The sequence below is a fragment of the Platalea leucorodia genome (genome assembly GCF_965183815.1).
Source record: "Platalea leucorodia genome assembly, chromosome: 3".
NCBI classification, from domain to species: Eukaryota; Metazoa; Chordata; class Aves; order Pelecaniformes; family Threskiornithidae; genus Platalea; species Platalea leucorodia.
Genome location: NC_138825.1, coordinates 53,948,888 through 53,968,430, shown reverse-complemented (window position 1 = coordinate 53,968,430; position 19,543 = coordinate 53,948,888). Strand labels below are relative to the sequence as shown.

The 19,543-nt window shown below is 40.1% G+C and overlaps 1 protein-coding gene across 5 annotated transcripts in view; it reads right to left on the bottom strand.

The window, feature by feature from the left end:
- Positions 1–19,543, bottom strand: part of UTRN (utrophin) — a gene marked incomplete at its 5' end in the record, with an annotated part of 401,089 nt that overhangs the window by 287,331 nt on the left and 94,215 nt on the right. For all 5 annotated transcript variants that reach the window (XM_082306872.1, XM_082306874.1, XM_082306873.1 and 2 more), the window contains 12 exons: positions 118–353; positions 2,893–2,980; positions 4,752–4,875; positions 7,199–7,368; positions 8,688–8,867; positions 9,465–9,572; positions 12,584–12,685; positions 13,428–13,547; positions 15,027–15,177; positions 15,833–16,014; positions 18,319–18,522; positions 19,105–19,268. In XM_082306872.1, the coding sequence (XP_082162998.1) occupies positions 118–353; positions 2,893–2,980; positions 4,752–4,875; positions 7,199–7,368; positions 8,688–8,867; positions 9,465–9,572; positions 12,584–12,685; positions 13,428–13,547; positions 15,027–15,177; positions 15,833–16,014; positions 18,319–18,522; positions 19,105–19,268 (1,829 nt within the window). The remainder of the gene's footprint in view (positions 1–117; positions 354–2,892; positions 2,981–4,751; positions 4,876–7,198; positions 7,369–8,687; positions 8,868–9,464; positions 9,573–12,583; positions 12,686–13,427; positions 13,548–15,026; positions 15,178–15,832; positions 16,015–18,318; positions 18,523–19,104; positions 19,269–19,543) is intronic.

The window sequence follows — 19,543 nt, the reverse complement described above, 5'->3', positions numbered from 1 at the left end:
ACCCCGAATGCCTCAGAAATTTTGAGTTACCTTATTACCGACTAGGCTAAGCTCCTCTGGGGTATTCTGTGCTCCTAACAGCTTCCAATCAAAATTAGCAAGTTTTGCCAGACTTACGTGACATAAGTCCTTCAGGACTGCTGAGGGCTGAGATGCTGAAGAAGCGTCATTTTTAAGCCAGCCATCCTTTTCAATTACAGTCTTCTCAAGCTCACTCATTTCCTTAAAATAAGCATTTATATCTTCCTGGTACTTTATCTTTCTGGCCACTTCTTCCAGATGTTGAACCACATCTTTCCACCCTGACAATATTTTCTCCATCACACTTTTTATATCCACTGTAGAAAGTCCCTCTAAAAAGATTATATAAATTATTGTTAGATTAACTGCAACACATTTTGATTAACAGGCATTTAACCTTTCCTCGCTTCAGATACTGGTGCACACTTGCATTAACATCCAAAATGCTTTTATTCCAAGTCCACTATCCATAAAACTGTACTTATTACTAAGTGTTTCAGCTTTTCATTTCCACACTAACAGTAAAATGAAGAGTGAGATATTCCACTTCCATTCTTTCCCTTTGATAATGTTTGAATTTACAACAGTGAGCTGACTCTCGGCTATCATGACTCTCTTTACCATCATGATTTGTGTCTAAATGTTGATATGCAGGTTTTAGTACAATAAGCTTCATTTAAGTAGGCTTCCAGTGAATTTATTTTTTTAAGTGATTCTAGACACCACAAAGAAAAAGGGAAGCAGCAAGTTGGAAGGCAGCAATAAATTCATTGAAAAGGTAGATGGAAATCCTGTCGGCCTGGGAGAGAGAGGGAGCAATGGCTAACAATGCCACATTGCATGCAGACATGATTAATAATTAGGTAATATGAATAGCTACAAAAGCAACACGACAAAACATGAGGTTATTTCCCACTCACAGTGGCTACATGAAGCACTTGCTATACCATGTTTTTGACAAATCAATGCATTACTTGTGGATGCAGCAGCAGAAGTGAACAGACCTCCCACCCATTCCTTGCTCTTTCATTTCCTCGAGTGCCAGAAGTAAACTGACAATTTTGCTATGGATGAAAAAATTTCAGTGCAATGTGCATTCAACAGTACATTCTTGCCACTGCAAGTTTCTGATGCAGATTCTCTTTCAAGGTACCACCTTCTTTTTAGAAGGCATATTTGGGTCATTTGAACTCAACAATTCTGTCATTTAGATCAGGGTATAAGGAGGAGATTCACACGGAGGGGTCTGTTGGCTGCACTGCTTTGGCATAAGTGGAGCCCAGCGCTCTGGTCTAGGGCAGCCAGCCAGCTTCTGCAAGGGCGCTTGAAGGTTCTGCTCCACAGATCCTCCCTGCGCTTCGCACACTGGCCGTACACTTGGCACATCTACAGTGCAGAAGCACAGCAGCTGCAACCAGCCACATCAGAGGAGCGTGCGCACAACGATCGGTCACTGCCTGTACACGCCCCCGGATAGAAATGGATGTATACACATGCATGCCAGTGATGTGCATTATTCCATACAGGTGTAGCTGGGCCCGGTTTTAGAGAAGGGCTGTCATTCTGAGCTGGACAAAACATACTAGCAGACCCTAACAAAGCCAGGGGCTGTAGATTGGTTACTTTCTATAGGTCCCAAACTTTAAGATGGCAAACAATCAGGAAACGATTTCTGTATCTTATTTTTTGCTGATACAAACTGGCTTTTTGAACTATGCATTTCTCATTATGATCAACAGATACTGGTTTCATTTCATAGCCATGACCTATCACAGATGGAGGGGTTTATAAAAGAGGGAGAGAGGGAGGGAGCACCTCTCTCCAGGTTTGAAGACAAGGAACAACTACAAATTTTTATAGGCCAAACTCCAGGCCAAATCAGTGGCTTCAAGCCATCAGCTTCAGGGCAATGGCACCCACTGTAAAAAGCTTCAGCTGTAACAGGCAAGGAGGGGAGGATTGGAGATGCTTAGCAGACTAGGGCATCCAGGCAGAGGGGCTGGGTGGAAGGAAAAAAAAAAAAGTGACAGTTGGGAAATCCAATGGAAACCAGCATTTTCCAAAAGGGAGGCTGGTCAGTATGCAGGACAGTGATACCATCCTTTCACCTGTCTGAATGCTACCAGTCACAGCAACTTCACCAGAAGCCAAGTGCGTAGCAGATCTAAAAGACTGTCTCTGGATGATATGAACAGCTCTTTTATGGAGAAAGCCACATTTCACTGATGGAATTTTGTCATATTATGAAACAAGATTTTGGCAAGGCTTAAAGATTCAACTTTCACTGATGTTAATTATAAGTTTCTAGGGATAAGTGTTTTAATTGACAATCAGTCATTTTCTCAAGCACATAAGCTTCTCTCTTGCCTTTGAGCCATAAATTGGGACTGTATCATCAAAACATACTGACAGTTGTTACAGAAATAGAGAAAACTACAAATGATATACACACATTTATCAAGCCCAAATTTGGTTCAAAATTTCTACTTCTTTAAGGCAGTTATATTTTAAAATTTTACACTTAAAATCTCCACACAATTTAAAATTAAACCAACTCCTTCCCCCAAAAGCATGTTACTGCCATTTTAAGAAATTATTTCTATTTCTATAAAAATAACCCTTAAAAGGTTGCAAATGAACACACACACATTAAGCAAAGAATATTAATATTGCTCTTCTATAAGCTTGAATAGAAACAAAACACATCAGTAACTAGTAACAGCAACAATGACCAGTGCCTCTGAAGGAAAGAAAATGGAGGGAGAGGGAAGGAATACATTGTGATGCTTAACTGGAGATAGCGTATATCAGTTACTTCCCTGCAACTCATCTGATTAAATCACAAAACAGAAAAACCTTCAAGCTGCTTACCCTTTCCCATTTGATCCAAAAGAATAGGTCCACTTCGTTTCAGTTCATTTAACTTTTGGCTTTTTTCAACCCTTTCTTTTTCAATCACCTACAAAGCGAAGCCCAAAAGAATACAGTTTCAGAGAGGGTCATTTTTCTTGACTTCCCCCTGCTGCCCCCAGGTAACATGTATTTTCCCACTACTACACAAAACACATCCCATTTTTCTGGGATACAGCACCTTCTAAGATGCATGTTAGCACTGCTTGTTCAGAAAACAAATGCAAAAGGAGTTAGCTCTCAAGTACCAGGCTACTAGTCTTTTGTTTGCTACCAGGCAAACAAAAGACTAGTACAACACCACCAGGAATAAAATATTGTTGACAGGGTTGACAATCCTGCTATGTGAAATCAGATACTGGGACACCAGCTGAAACAAGTCACTTGTGATCAAAAATTGTAATTATTTAATGTGCATCAGTGGAGAAAAGACCTTTTTTATAAATAGTCCCTTTGCCTCTACAGTCTCTGCTGAGATTTCCAGTAGAAGGGGACAACCACCTCTTCCCTAGAAGCCTAGCTAGCAAGAACTATAGCATACTAGTAATCCACTCTCATAAGCTTTAGTGCTTCACTCTCCTTCATAATGAAATCCTGAGCGAAATCCTATGTGACTACCAAGATTTTCAGAAGAACAAGTTCCTCCCTCAAGTCATACATACTGGTGAATGTTCCTGTGTGAGCCAAGAGGTAGAATACATCCACAGAGGAAAGACAAGTTCCTTGGCCACAAGGCCACAACTTCGATATCCTCTGAGACTACAAAATATCTCCAAATTAAAATCTTTTTGAAACTAATGTCCAAGGACATCACTCTGGTTTAGACTTGCTACAGTAAACACAGAAGAGGCATGCATTTATTTGCACAGCTGGGAAGAACAAACACTGCCCTACCCACTTAGAGCCCAATCATTTAAAAACAGTGCTGTTCATGGGAACCTGGTGTTCGTCTTGGAGCCTATTTTATAAAAGGCTACAAACATTCATAAAGACCTATAAATAAACTATTGGGAGGGTTGTTTTGGTTTTTATTTCCAACAGTACCGCCATTCCAAACATTCCTACTGGCACCATTTTGCACTACAGCACAGAGAAGGAGTCTCCTTATAGATATTTTTAAGTATTGTCTTTGATTTCAAAAGCAGGTTCAGGTCCTGCTAAAGCTCCAGTAAGCCTTCATTAACAAATCATGCTCAAGGACCAAAAAAGGCAACAGAAACAGAAGGAATAGAAGATAAAATGGTTATTTCATGGCTCCTACAGGATCCTGTAAAATTATGTATTCTGTCTTTCAAGTCAGTAATACTGTACGTGAGTTGTAACTATCAGGTTTTCTCCAAAATTAACAGAGCAAACAACACATCCAAATATTATGGCAACGGACCACATTAGACCCTGGGTAGTAGAGTGTGCGCAGAGTGTCACAGCATGATTCAGGGGGTCTCTAAGCAGCCCACTGACCCATCTCTGCCAAAATTACAAAAGTGGTGTCAAATCAAGTCCATCTCCAATTGTGAAACATGAAGCCAAAATATGCTGCTTAGTGGAAAAGATACTAATCCTGAAGAGAGACGTTTATCAGAACTCCAAAGGAGACATCAGTAATACATGTTTTTAAAGTTTCCTGTGGATTGTGTAACCCAACACCAGCAAAAGTCTATGTCCAGCTCATGAGAGATTTCCATGTATGTCCAGATCTGAAACTATTTAACTAAAGGACTTAATCCCCGCGAAGCATGTGGATCAGCCCACACCTCCTGGTGACAGCCAGCTTAGAGACAAAATATACTATTCACAGGAACACTATCTCCCCATTTTACCTTCAACTTTTCTTTCATGTTTGAAGTCTCTCTCATCTTCTTGTATTCTTTGATGTCTGTGGCCTGAATGGCAGATTTTGATTTTGAAATCCAGTTCAAGAGCTCAGCACTTTCAGCCTCAAACCTGGTTTAAAAGGTTAGACAATTTTTTGGGCTCATATTTACCTATTCAGTCACTCTGTCTTAAAAAACAGAAATCTTAAGTTCAGCACATTACTCAATCCCAAAACAGCAAGACCGCACACAAGATTCATGTTTCTCCTATTACTACTCACAGGCGGTACAACAGATACAGACTTTCAAAAACCTGCCATAGTAAAAATTACGTCCATGGTATTAGCCTTCGGGAGCAAATTGAGAATACATGGTGCAATCTATTTCTTAATTCTTTTTATCCATATCTTCAGGCAAACTATTACGGTTTCTTTTGCTACACCACAAAAGTTATCACTCAGTGCTGAGTATTTTGGAAGCAATAAACCAAACCTCAGGAACAAGACAAAGAATTACTGTTCTAGATTTCAAAGTCTGCAACACTATTTAGTCTGAAGAAAAAGCTAGCAGCTTAAGCACTCATGGCAGTAACAGTGGACAAACCTTTTTGAATGCTTTGCTGACTAAAGATTAGGGGACAGCTTAATATTTTTGGCTACAGTTAGGCATGTCTATACTAACAAAAAACTTTCTTATGCCTAAAACATCTATGCTACAACCCATCACCACCAAAAACAAACAAATAAAAAAACCAACTCCCAAATTAACCAATACTGTACAGAAGGATAGACAGACTACACAGACCACAAGTCAGGCCGTATTACAATTATACTACTTAACACAGTATAAATCCTGACATGGAATAACAGCCTACCAACAAATGCAGAAGTCACTGTTAGTCACTCAAAGTTTTCACAGGAAAGCCTGCAAAATTCTAGTTACTGGCCATTTGTTGGTTTCAACATAAGTAAATGGGATCAGGCAAAAGCATCAGAGAGTTTAACCTATTTTAACTGACTCTGTCCTTAATACAGTTTGAACTCTAGGAAAAAAAGATAACAGATCAAATCACTTTTGCTTTCAAAGTCTAAAACAGTTTTTACAACTCATGAGACCAAGAGAGAGAAGGGACAGATGGGGTGCCAAGTGCGTTACTGCCCTGGGACACCCGCATGCACACACTATCCCCACTAGGGCTCGGAGGGTCTGACCAGGATCCTCAAGAGGGTTTGGGCAGGTTCCTCACCCTTTCAAACCTCCACTCCTCCTCCAGAAAAATGAAGAGAACAACTCTTCTTCACTGTGTGAACACACATCACCTAGCACAGCAACTCCCTGCTCTTGACACAGCCCTCTATCCTCTCCCTAAACAACCTGCCAAAAGTTTAAACTAGTGACACCCCAAAGAAATGAGCATTTTCTCAGGCAAACACAAAAAGCAAAATGATGACTATAGTGAATTTACTTTCTTAATTCATCTTGAAACAATCCCTTTAGTTTTAGGTATGTTATTTAAATAAAGGCACTGAAACACATTATTAAACACTGTTTAGCCTAGAGAAGAGAAAGCTCTGGGGAAACCTTATAGCAGCCTTCCAGTACTTAAAGGGGGCCTACAGGAGAGATGAGGAGGGACTCTTTATCAGGGAGTGTAGTGACAGGATGAGGAGTAATGGTTTTAAACTGAAAGAGGGTAGATTTAGATTAGAGATTAGGAAGAAATTCTTTATTGTAAGGGTGGTGAGGCACTGGAACAGGTTGCCCAGAGAAACTGTCGATGTCCCCTCCCTGGCAGTGTTTAAGGCCAGGCTGGACAGGGCTTTGAGCAACCTGGTCTAGTGAAAGGTGTCCCTGCCCATGGCACGGGTGTTGGAACTAGATGATCCTCAAAGGTCCTTCCAGCCCAAACCATTCTATGATTCTATAAATGCAAATCAGTCAGCCACTCCAGATATACTTGTGAAAGGAGACATCACAGTAATATTGTTCTTATTACTAAATACCAGGGAGACGGAATAGGTTTCTGAGCCTTTTTTTGTGCAGTTTCTCCCATATATTTTACGGAGATTAGAAATAAATAATAAATAAATCAAAATACTTGGCACTTTCACAACACTTTTTAACCAAAGGTGAGATGTTTTTCCAAAAGAAAGTAAATATAATTAATTCTATCTTTCAGCAAAAGAACTGAGGTACAAAGGACTGAAGACCTGCCTTTTTTGAGAAACAAAACACCCTCGTTTCCCTTTGAAATTAATGGAAGCTGCAGGCTTTTTGTTGCTCTGAAAACAAGGCTGTACATAACATTTCCTTCCCACTCCCCAAACCAACCTCACAACTGCAACTTAAGTATTCCTCACTTGCAGAAAAGAAGAATCAAAAGGCAAGACCAAGAGACATGAACCTAGGTAGTATCTAGTAAGCCAGGGAAAATGGTAGTGACATATACTTACTTTTTCTTTGCTTCATTGTCCCCTGGGATTTGCCTTTTCTTTGGGGGTGGCGGTGGGGGTAACTCCTGTCTGGATTGTTTAACCACTACCTGTTCCTTCAATTGCGTTGTTCCTGCAGCAGTCTTCTGTAAAACCTGTGTCATCCCTACGCTTCCTACAGCTTGAGTTACCTACAGAAAATAATTCAGCAAAAGGGTTAAATGCCATCTCTAACACAAACCGAATTGCTTTTGCTTAGTTCCTTTTACTCATCAGTCATAAAAGCCTATTCATTCACTCCTACAAATTACCACATCTAGCTGTCGTAAAGCACCTTTATCATAGATGCGCTCCAGAGAAAACTTCATTATTCTCATTTTACAGATGCTAACTATGCACCACAATTCTCAGTTCAACTAGAATTTCATGCCAGTCCAAGTGAACCAAAATCAACAAAATAAGCATTATATCTATTTTCTTTTGTAATTGCTTGGTTCACAGAAAGAACCAAGGTCCTTGGGGTTTATTAACACACAATGCTATATTTTACACTCATACTTCATAAAACCAAGCCTAGATCTCAGAAAGAACTAACGCACAGTGGATTTGGCCTAAAAAACTCACTGAAGTCAATAGAAACCTTCCACACTCTTTAACGGGTTATAAAGGAAGTCCTGGGGGAATCAACCTGTAAGTTCTAAGTATGTGCTTGATATTTAGGGGGAGTGAAAGGATGAAGACAGGATTTGGCACCCTCCAGTGCTTTGACGCAAACGCAAGAACAAATTGAAGCCACATGGATGAAATGGACCCCTACTCAGACTGCACAACTAATTCACTATACACTAAATGGATCATGAATCAGTGCCACAGCCTTTACCATAATAACATTTTAATATCATAAAAAGGACGTATGAGTCATAAAACTGTCAAACAAAGTTCTCACAGAAGCCAACGGGAGTTCTGTCTAAATAAAAACATTACCAAGCACTCAAAATACTAAAATAAACATTTAACAATCCAGCTTGGCTATCACCATTACATAGCAAACAAACAACTACTCTATTTTCAACAGATGAGAAATCATACTCACAGAGCATAAATGCTTGTATGACTCCCATTTATTTATCTATTCTGGGGTTTGGGTTTTGTCTTTGTTTTCTTTTAGTATCGGATTTAATCCAGTCCCAGCACTCTTATAATGTTTAAAGGCATTTGCATTGATTGATAATACATGGCAAGCCTGTTTTACTCATCAGAAAAATGAAGCTTAATCTGTGTGAGAAAGGAGTAATAGTACTAGTCAGGTTAACAACTTGGGGTTTTAAAGACCAAAAAACGCAGACAGCTTTGTCAGCAGATAAAGTCAGCCCCACGTGAAAGAGCACTCACCTAACTCTCTAGCCTGATGCCAAGAACTCCCCTGGGCAATTTTGCTGACAGTATCAATGAGGCTTGCATACATACAGACATCTAAACAGCTAAAAAGTAATAAAGCCTTGTTAAGTACCTGGTTAGAGTAATCCTCTAGCTTCTGAACCAAACTGTCCCACCTCTGAGTTAGTTCTTCTTGATCCTGATCGATTTTACTGGATGCTCTGCCATTCCCAAGGATTTGGGCCACATCCTGACCTAGCTCATTCAGCTGGTCTAGTGTTTGCCGTTTCATACCCATGTCCTCTTTCAAAATCTGAAGTTAAAAGAAAACATTAAAAGATGACATCAACTATTCTGCCACCCCTTAGCTTTTAATTCCATGGGGAAAAAAAAGAAAAACCAAAAAGGTACTACCTGAGCCAGATGCATCATAGATTTCAAAACAGTTCTCTTGTATAACAAAGCATTAACAGACACTCTTAAAAAGAGCGCATCCCTGAAACAGCTCCTAAAGCAGTCAGCAGTATCTCTTGAGTAACAGTTACTAATGATTAGTTCAGGTACAAGCTGCACCAAGGTATTAAAAAAAACCAACCCAGAACAAAATGAAAAACACAAACCACAAACCCACACTTTGGAAAACACAGCTGACCGGTGGCCTGCAATAAACTCCAAACCCTGTCAAAAGCCCAGGATAGATGTTTCAAAGTTTGGCAGACAAACCTGGAATGGCCATGGAGTAAGTTGTACACACTTTTTAAATTCAAGTGAAAGAATCTGGCAAGGAGAGAATATTGTCCTGGCTTCTAAAGTATCATGCATTCACAGCTCCTACTGCGGTCAAACTGGTAATTTGCCATTCATTTAGTCTATGAGACTTGACAGGATAGAGCAGGATAGCAATACTCACTGCTAGTTTTCGAACATTCACACTCAGGTCTGTTTGATCCTTGAAGTTGCTTGTCTGGACCTTACTCAAAGCCTCTTCTTTCTCAGTTAACCAAGCTTTCAATAAGCACTGCAGATCATAAGAAAAATAGCACAAGAAAATACCAAGTTTGTCAAACAGCTATTGACAATTCCTTCTTTAAGATCTTTACATTCAAAGCACAGCTCTGCAGTCTTTATATGCAGGAATTTCAGTTGGCATTAACAAAAATAGTACACAAAAGGGGACAAAACATATCAGATCAGAGAACTAAGTAATACTTTCCAGCAAAACAATTTCAGCAAAACCATTTCTCAATACATCAGAGTGCACCCCCCAAAAGTTATTTATAACAACCAGGTATCCACCATAAAGCTGACAGAGGACTTACAAATTATATTAGAATTAAATATATCAAAATGGTATGTATGCTTTCTTTCATTCTCCTTCTTCCTTTGCAATTCAAAACCAGCCATTACAAATGTTTTCTCACAGAAGCCACACCACTGATAATTTAGAGCTCTTTTAGTCCAGGCAGTTGGTCAAAGGCTCAGATGTTAATTAGTCACCCCCCTGTTTACTGTACTTACTTCCAATTGCAAAATAACTTCAGCAAATACTGCCTCATTAACTGCTGAAAGCTGGAGTGGTCTGCTCTGGATAGCACTAACTCAGGGATCTTGAACTTTTTCCACCTTTTTCTAGGAAACCTGTCCTGGGTCTCACTTCTCTTCAGTCACATAGCACTCCTACAGAAACTCCAGCAATAACTGGCATCGAGGATGAGGAAGGATTTTATACATTTTATATTATGTTGCAACATATTGCTGATGCTGCACAGTCATCTCCATAGACTGGAATACCCAGCTCTTGATGAAGCACTGCTACTCCTCTTTTTTTTTTTTTTTTTTTTTTTTTAAAAGATACAGCAAGGCAGACCTTTTTGTTCTTTGAACAACACACTAGGCTCCTCAGTCTAGCTGTATATTTCTGGCATTGTCCCAGAACTGACTACAGCAACTTTTGGGCCAAAGGGTTAAGGCAGTTTACATTGCCAATGTAAACCAATATGCAAAATGTACAGACAGCAAATATGATGGTGGTGGAAATGCCATAAGGCTGCGAGAAACAAAATTATAACACCACATACTCTCTGGAAAAATCACGCTGGCATCCCAGCCAACATATTTTATGCATAAGAGGAGCTTAAAAACCCTTCAATGTATTCAATTAACTTCTGCTAAATCAGCAGTCAAAGATAACTCTCCCTAGAAAACTGAAATATAATTATCACAGTGCTAAGAAATATCTGGCACTGATTGAAGAATTTGTTTCCTGAGTGGTAAGAATTGTGTTGACTTGGCAATGTGGTTTCCAAAAAAATTTCTAGGCAGCCACAAAAAGGCTGATGCATCACTGTAGCTCATCTCTCCATCTGGTTGGGCGAAATGGAAAAATGATAGTACCGAAATGTTTTAGTTACTTTTGTGTTAACAAAGTGTTTATATTGAAGTTTTTAATTAGTTTCAAATTTTAATTTTTGCAGGTCACTTGATAATTCTCGAGGACAGAGAACTGCAATTCAAACCTGCTAGTAATAAATGCATTGTTCAGTGCTGAACAACAAATGCAAACATGGGCCAATCTAAACCACTGAAGATAAACTTCTATTTCCTCATTACTTGCTATCTGACATTCTACATTAAACACCAATTATTTTTTTTCACTTTTACAGAGCAACATAATTACATACAAATTAAAAAAGCTGAGCGCAAAACACCTCCAACAGAAGATGACACTCTTAATAGTATTGTAATAGTCAATGAGTGCTCACTTTTCCCCAGACAAATATAAGGGTGGAAGAATACAGAAATATGTTCACATAGGGTCATCTAAACTGAGAGCACCTGAAGTCTGTACTTTGATGTAGAGTGAGGATTTCTGAGGAATCCTTATTTCTCAACTCAGAGACTTACCTTGCCCAAGAGCTGCCAGAAAATGTTAGCACACGGTTTTCTGTATGTACGTATACATGTGCCAACACAGTATTTTAAAGAAATACATATAGATAGATATTTGGCATTGGATAAACCAGAATCTGAACCTTGGGTCCATATTAACAATAAGATCACATGAGCTGCAAATTCAGCTTATTAATATACTGCAAATAGATATGGGAGGGGTCAGGGAGAAACACATACACAACCCCAAAAAATGCAGACAAAACATCCCTGTCAAAGAAACCAGGCTGTAACTGATAGCAACAGCTATATCGGCACTGTTCTACTTCTTTCAAGTGTCTAAACAATCTGTGTACACTGCAGAGTTTAAACAATAGCTTACAGAGATAAATACCATCATTTAAGAAAACAAAACAATTGAAGTAAAACCTTCAAAGGAAAAGCCATCAAATATTTTACACTGAGACACAAAACAAGCTCTAGCACTAGGCAAGCAAACCTAACACATGTAGTTGTGTTACCGTATTTTTATGCCATCAGCTAATTTGTGTTTGAGCAGTATATTTAATATATACGTAAAATGCGCAATATCAAAGCAAGAAAAAAGCTCACAATGCCGTCTTTCACAATTCGACTGTTTGCCTAAACTCAAAATGAGACAAGCTGCATGCTTTGCTATATTGACCAAATGTTTTATGTTACTGATTTTGAAAGGAGTATCTATTGATTAGTTGATTGCACAATTGTGTACATGTTTCCATGTTGGAAGCACATATATCTTCATTAGGAAAATTTCTGTAATTACCAAACCGCCAAATACTTCGTGATCCATTGTCATTTTGCTGTCATGGATATTCCCACTTCTTGGCCATTTTGCAAGCTACCTTGGAAATTATTTTACAAGCAGTTAAACTTTCTTACTTAAGCTTCGGAAAACACTTCTCTTGCACTGCACAGCTACTCTACTCCTGAAGAAATGCTGGGAATCCAAACAATAACACAAAATCTAGTTTTTCAAGGCTTTTTTTGGAGAGCTGTTAAACCCTACCAAGGGGTTTGGTTTTGGGTTTTTTTTGGTTGGTTATTTTTTTCCCCTCCACAAATCAACCAGTCACTCTGGGTAACTGAAGAGCTACTAACCTGCTCTTCCAGCAGCTCCTGCCATAAAAGCTGAACTTCTTGCAGCTTGAGCCGTCGTTCCTCAGTCCAACGACAAACTGCTGTCCACCGCTCGCCAAGTCTCTACAAAAGCAGGAAACACTCATGAACATTCACGAGCCTCACAAGGAAACTCAAAAATCAGATATTCAAAAGCGTAATTTCTACTTCACAGTAACCTCTTTCTACATTAAGGCTACCTCCTTGCCAGTAATCACCATTACTGTATCACACGAAGCTGGAGGTTAAAACTTTCAGAAGCATCACCTATGGCCTTAGCTCTGCTCTTGCTGAAGTTAGCTATCTGATTGACTTCAAAAGGAGCGAACAAAGTAGCATGAATTCTGTTTCAATAAATTCTGTTTCACACTCCCTATACTTCAGGTTACAGTCTAACTTCCGACAAAAACGGGAAATACTTCACACGCTATTCCCCAGATAAATTGTGCTGATGTCTTTAAATATTTTTCCCATCAGATTTTAGCTCCCTAATGAAAACTACTTATGTGAAGTAAGAGTTGTACTGTGCATCTTCCCATTTTAATGAAACTGCTCAAAGGATACACTACAAAAGTGCCTAAGTCACTGAGCATACGAACAGCTTGACTCATCAAGAACTGAGCTTGAAAGTCACCAAAGCACTTTTGCAGGTTTCACCCTGAGCAAATTTAATAACTCTTTACTTTAATATTACTTCTAAAAAAATATTACTATAAATTACTTCCTAGGATAAATTGTCTTTAAACACAAAAATGTTGCTTAACAATTATATGCAAAGGTTTTAAGTGTCCACTACTACAGTTAAAAGAGGGCTCTAACATTTTACCTGCAATTGTTCTTCCAGAATGGCTGTTGCACTTTCCCCACTGCTTTCATCAACAATGACGACCATGTGCGTTAGGGAGTTTACTTTCACCTGTTCTGTCTCTAGGTCACTCTGCAAGCTCTAGAAGAACAAATCAGAGGTTACCAACTTTGAATACATTTGCTAATCCGCTATTTTGGCCACAGTGACTAACAACTGCTGTGGCAAAGTACTTCAGATTCAACAGTTAAGCACAGATTTTACCACTGGGAACCACTGCACGGTTTAAATATACATAAGCAAAAGACTGCTAGAAATTAACCCAAAACCATTCTGTTAAAATGTTGGAAAACATGAAGGAGTACTTTAAGCTGTATGCACCATACTTGCCTAGGAGAATCATATGACAACTGCATTGACTTTCTATGTGTCTACTGTTATAGGTAAGAGAGCTGAAGTGTTTCTATAAAAAGCTATCGTTGTTAATAAGCAAGTATCATAGGGCATGCCAAACGGAAAAAAAGTCACTAAGAACATTCATCTTTTAATAATTGACAATATAATTCTCATAAGTTATCAACAGTGCTATAATTGATCATGATGCTCAAAGACAATAGTCAAAAACTGCAGAAAGCATACAGTTCCAATTGGTTTGAAATAATCTGTAGGTTTAAAGATACATACAACTTCCAGAGGAACAGATTCCATGGTTAAAGTCTACCTCCGAAATCTCTGCAAGATCAATATGCCTTTATAGTACTGTAAATATCACTTTTCATCCCAGAATATCCTAAGCTACTCCATGAACAACATGCGTCAAACTCCGCAGACTTTGAAGACAGAGGAAAGAATGCAAATGTGGGACAGGAAATTACACAGACTAAAAATACTCCACAGTTCTTGCCCTGTGAGGTACGTCCCATGCTGGGGAGAAGGTCAAACCTCAGCACTGAGTACGAAAACCAAAGCTGCAACCATGACAAGTATCAAAAGGCCGTCTTTCTCCTTCAAAAAAAACACTGCAGGCTAGAAAGGCTGGACTCCCATCCAGAAACTTAATTGAGAGAAAAACCGCTTCCAAAACCTTGTGCACATCAGAGAGCAGTGTCTATACATCCCCTTAGGATGTGATCCCTGGAAAAGCAGGGACTGGAATCAGTGACTTGGGAAGCCCTTCCTGATAGTTTTAACTCCCACATTATTTTAGTTTGCAAGTCTCAAGCATGCTTTAGCAATGCCTGCCAGTCATTAAAGGTAAGTTTGTCTACAGTATGTTTCATACTGTCCCTCACACCCAACAGTTTACCTGGAGAGGCCTCATTTCCTGCACAAAGTGAGGGTAACGCAATTTCCCCTACAGGTTTCGCTTCCTGCATGAAGCAAAGATGACAGGTTCTGCTATAGTCATCAGTGCTCAAGTGTTCAGTTAAGAAAGCACTTCCAGAAACTTCCAATTCCTTTCTACCCCATAATCATCCTTTTCCAAACATCAAATGCAGCGCCTCAGCACACAGCCATATATGACTTCTGACACAAATTTCTCAGCTAAGGAACCCACTAACATACACATCTTCCAAATACTTCTCCCATACATATTACATAACAGACAAAAAGGTTTACTTTATGTTCTTCCAGCTGTTTTTGAAGGGACTCCAAATCTTCCGCTAAGAGCTGAGATTCCATCTTCCGAATGCGTTCTTCTGTGACTGTCAGCCAGTCAGACAGCTGCTGCAACTGCTGCTTCTGGAGCTCCATCAGCATGTCATGCAGGCTGCAGGGGGAAGCACAGGCAGAGTTATTTCAGAAACAGTTTTCCCAAGGAGAGACTAAGTTCTAATTCCTATAGGAAAGCAGCACAGCCATTCGTTAACCAGTTAGCTATCATCAAATAGTGAATTATGTTAGCGAATTATGCAATTTATATTGTTTCTTTCAACAGGGATTTGCTCCTAATAGAGCCTCTGCAGAGAGTTGCAACAAAACACAGTTTCTCCCTTGATGTACAGCTCTTAGCTGGATAACCCACAGGTTGGAAAAAATTCTAAGTGCTTTTTAGTTGTGTAAACAGACATAGCTATTCACATCTACTGTATGTTTTATTGAGGAGCTTAAACTACTGAAACAATATTGAAAACACATTTATGTAACTACTGCATGTAGATACTATCTATTTAGTCTGGCATTTACATAACATAACAGTCACAAAATACTTCTATATAAGAATCCAAAAGAACCCAGTTATATTCGCTTCTTTTGTTTCACCTTGGAAAGTATGAAGAAAGTGGATTTCATGTCACAAACTGAATTGTTAATTCAAAAAAAAAAAAAATCATCTTACAAATGGATGCAAACCAGCTCCTCAGAGATGCAGTAAGCACCAGAGGTCAGTCCTGCAGCTCTAGGAGAGGTTGTGCAGCGTGACTCACCGGGACTGCCTGTCCATGCTCTCCACCCTGAGCTCCTCCCAGCGGGAGTTCAGCAGCAGCATTTGCTCCTGGATCTCAAACTCCTCTTCGGGCGACAGATTTCCCTGGGCCACCAGTTGGTTTCCAGCCTGCAGAACGCTACCCACGCTGCTCTGGTGTGCAGTCAATTCCATCATAAAACCCTGGAAACGGTACAACCAGCCACATCACTGTGATTTGTGAGCTCCTACAAGAGTTTATGAATTTGTAAGTGTAATGGGTTTGTGTGGCACGGTTTTGGTAGCAGGGGGCAGCTAAAGGGGTGGCTTCTGTGAGAAGCTGCTAGAAGCTTTCCCTGTGTCCGACAGAACCAATGCCAGCCAGCTCCAAGACAGACCCACCGCTGGCCAAGGCCGAGCCCATCAGTGATGGTGGTAGCACCTCTAGGATAACGTATTTTTAGGGGGGGGAGAAAAAAGCAAACAAACAAACAAAAACCACCACAACCCTGCACAGCTGCCTGGAGAGAGGAGTGAGAATATGCAAGAGGAACAATTCTACAGACACCAAGGTCAGTGAAGAAGGAGGGGGAGGAGGTGCTCCAAGTGCTGGAGCAGAGATTCCCCTGCAGCCCATGATGAAGACCACGGTGAGGCAGGCTGTCCCCCTGCAGCCCATGGAGGTCCACAGTGGAGCAGATATCCACCTGCAGCCAGTGGAGGACTCCATGCCAGAGCAGGTGGATGCCTGCAGGAGGCTGTGACCCCGTGGAGAGCCTGCACTGGAGCAGGCTCCTGGCAGGACCTGTGGACCCATGGAGAGAGGAGCCCAGGCTGGAGCAGGTTTGCTGGCAGGACTTGTGACCCCGCGGGGGACCCACGCTGGAGCAGTCTGTTCCTGAAGGACTGCACCTTGTGGAAGGGGCCCACGCTGGAGCAGTTCATGAAGAACTGCAGCCCGTGGGAAGGACTCACGTTGGAGAAGTTCCTGGAGGACTGTCTCCCATGGGAGGGACCCCACGCTGGAACAGGGGAAGAGCGTGAGAAGTCCTCCCCCTGAGGAGGAAGGAGTGGCAGAGATAGCGTGTGATGAACTGACTGCAACCCTCATTCCCCATCCCCCTGTGCTGCTGGAGCGGAGGAGGTAGAGAAATCAGGAGTAAAGTTGAGCCTGGGAAGAAGGGAGGGGTGGGGGGGAACGTGTTTTAAGATTCAGTTTTTATTTTCTCATTACCTTACTCTGATTTGATTGGTAATAAATTGAACTAATTTCCCCAAGTTGAGCATGTTTTGCCTGTGAAGATAATTGCTGAGGGATCTCTCCCTGTCCTTATCTCGACCCAGGAGCCTTTCATTATATTTTCTCTCCCCTGTCCAGCTGAGGAGGAGAGTTATAGAGCAGCTTGGGTGGGCACCTGGCATCCAGCCAGGGTCAATCCACCACAGTAAATGTCCTAATAAATTGTCACATTTGAAACAGTGCTGCAGAATGAGCTGGCACCATCAAACACAGAAGCATGGCAGACCTGTTCCTCTCTATGATAGGAGATTCTCCATGAGCTACAAAAATTCTGAACCCAGTAAAATAGAGCTAATTGAGGGGAAAAAAAGCTGACCACCTCAGAGAAAAAGCTGTTTGTAAGAAGGCAGCCTTTGAACAAATGCACCAAGAAAATAAAACAAATTTACCTATGGCCAACAGAACATAAACCAAGACCTAAAATGTAACATAGGAAAGCAAATAGAACATTGAGTTAATAACATTAAGAATTCACATATTTACTATAAATCCAGAACACCTCTTCCTTTGGTTCATGGCTTTAAAACTGTAGCACAAGAAAAAAAACCAATTCTTCATATTGATCAGCATTCAAATTTTAGATTCTATTGTATACAGTAAGCTGACACAGGAGAAAACTAAAACATCTAACATGACACTTGAAACTTTTAGCAACATTAGAACATTTGTTCAGACTTAGAACAGAACCAAAACAAAATAATTTGGAAACAACAATAATTTGGAAGCAACAACACATGTTTCTGAAATAAACTATGCTAATCATGACAGGGAGACCACCGAATTAAATTGACATGATTATCAGTTTCAGCATTGCCCTCATTTAACAGCAAGTGACATAAGGCTGACCAGGCTTTTTAGTAGTTGGCAGCAGAGAAGCATGAATCAGCCTGGATCAGACTGTCTTTGTATTATACACATCAGTGAGCCAGCCACCAAAAACTGATTAAAAAAATACATTAAAGTTTCAAAGCATGTTCCACTGGAAGTTCTCCTAAAAGGATCTATTTCACCTTCAAGAAGCTATTATTTGTCAACAACAACAAAAAAAAAACCCCAAACACATCACATTCAGTTAGAGGTGCTTTTAATTTAGAAAAAGCACGACAAAAGAAACAGAATGGCATGTTTTGGATAAGGACCAGGAAACGGACATTCTGCAGCTCTCTCACACACAAAAAAGAGCAAATGAATTTTCAAAAGCAGCTTACTTCATGCGTGGAAAATTGCTCTTTGACTTCCTCAACATCATCAGATATCTCCTCCTGTTCCCGAAATGCATCCTCAGCCGACAGCAACCACGTAAGAACTTCTTCCAGAGCAACTTGGTAGCTATCCAAGTCCATATCCACCTCTGTCACTGTGCTGGGTGTCTCTGCTCTAGAACTGCCCTGCTCCTCTTCAAGTGCCACAGCCTAGGCAGTCAGAGAAAAGTGACGTCTTAGAAGTGCACAGAAGATGCCTTCCCAAATGATACTAAAAATAGAACAACTAAAATCCCTTTTAATCCTTCAGAAAATGTTAGAAGTAATCATTGGGTACATTTTAATGAGAAGGGTCACAGTTGCCACTAATGAACTTTCATTTTGAAATAAAGAACCTGGATAGAAAAGACAACTTTTTTGCTCATTTAACAGTGGATCTCACATCCAAACAAAAACCCATCACTACCACAAGGCCTGCGACAAACTCAAAGATTTTGGGCCACCCCCTCCAGCTTGCCAAGACAGAGAAGCAGAAGAAATAAGCATAATACAGATGGAACTTTACACAACTTTATACCTCAACACACAAGATTTTGGACATGAATCAGAAAAGAAGAAAAAGGAAGACAGGACAACTTAAGTCAATCACAAAGAAGATGCTATGATTTTTCGTATTTTCCTGATTGTGTTGCTCGAGATAGAAGGCGTGTTCCAGAAATAAACTGACAAGCCTGAAGATCAGCTAAAATTACAACTCAAGAAAATGCAGGCAGACTTTGATGAGAAACACACCTGCTGCATGTTGAACTCTCCATCCTCACACTCCTGCTTGTATCTCCTTGGAAGGGTCTCCACCTCCCGGATGTCTTCCATAGTGACTTGCTTAGGAAGGACCTCAAACAAAGAGGTTAAATACATAATAATAGACTTTTTGTCTGGAAGCTGTACAGCAACATCTGCATCAAAAAGATAAAATATGGGGAAAAATAAATGAAGAAGCTGCTTTTCTAAATCATTACTTCGAATACAGTTAAGACTTTACATACAGTGTAAATCACAGGTTCTCCCGTTAAGTAGCCTTTAGTAAGCTTTAAGTTAAAAGACCAGATTTGACATACGTTCAAAGCAGTATGAAGGAGAAAAAAAAATCTTAAAAAAATAAGTTTTCTACATTTGGAAGAGAATTCACGTTAAAAGGAATGATCTTTTTGAAGTAAGAGCCTAAACCTGA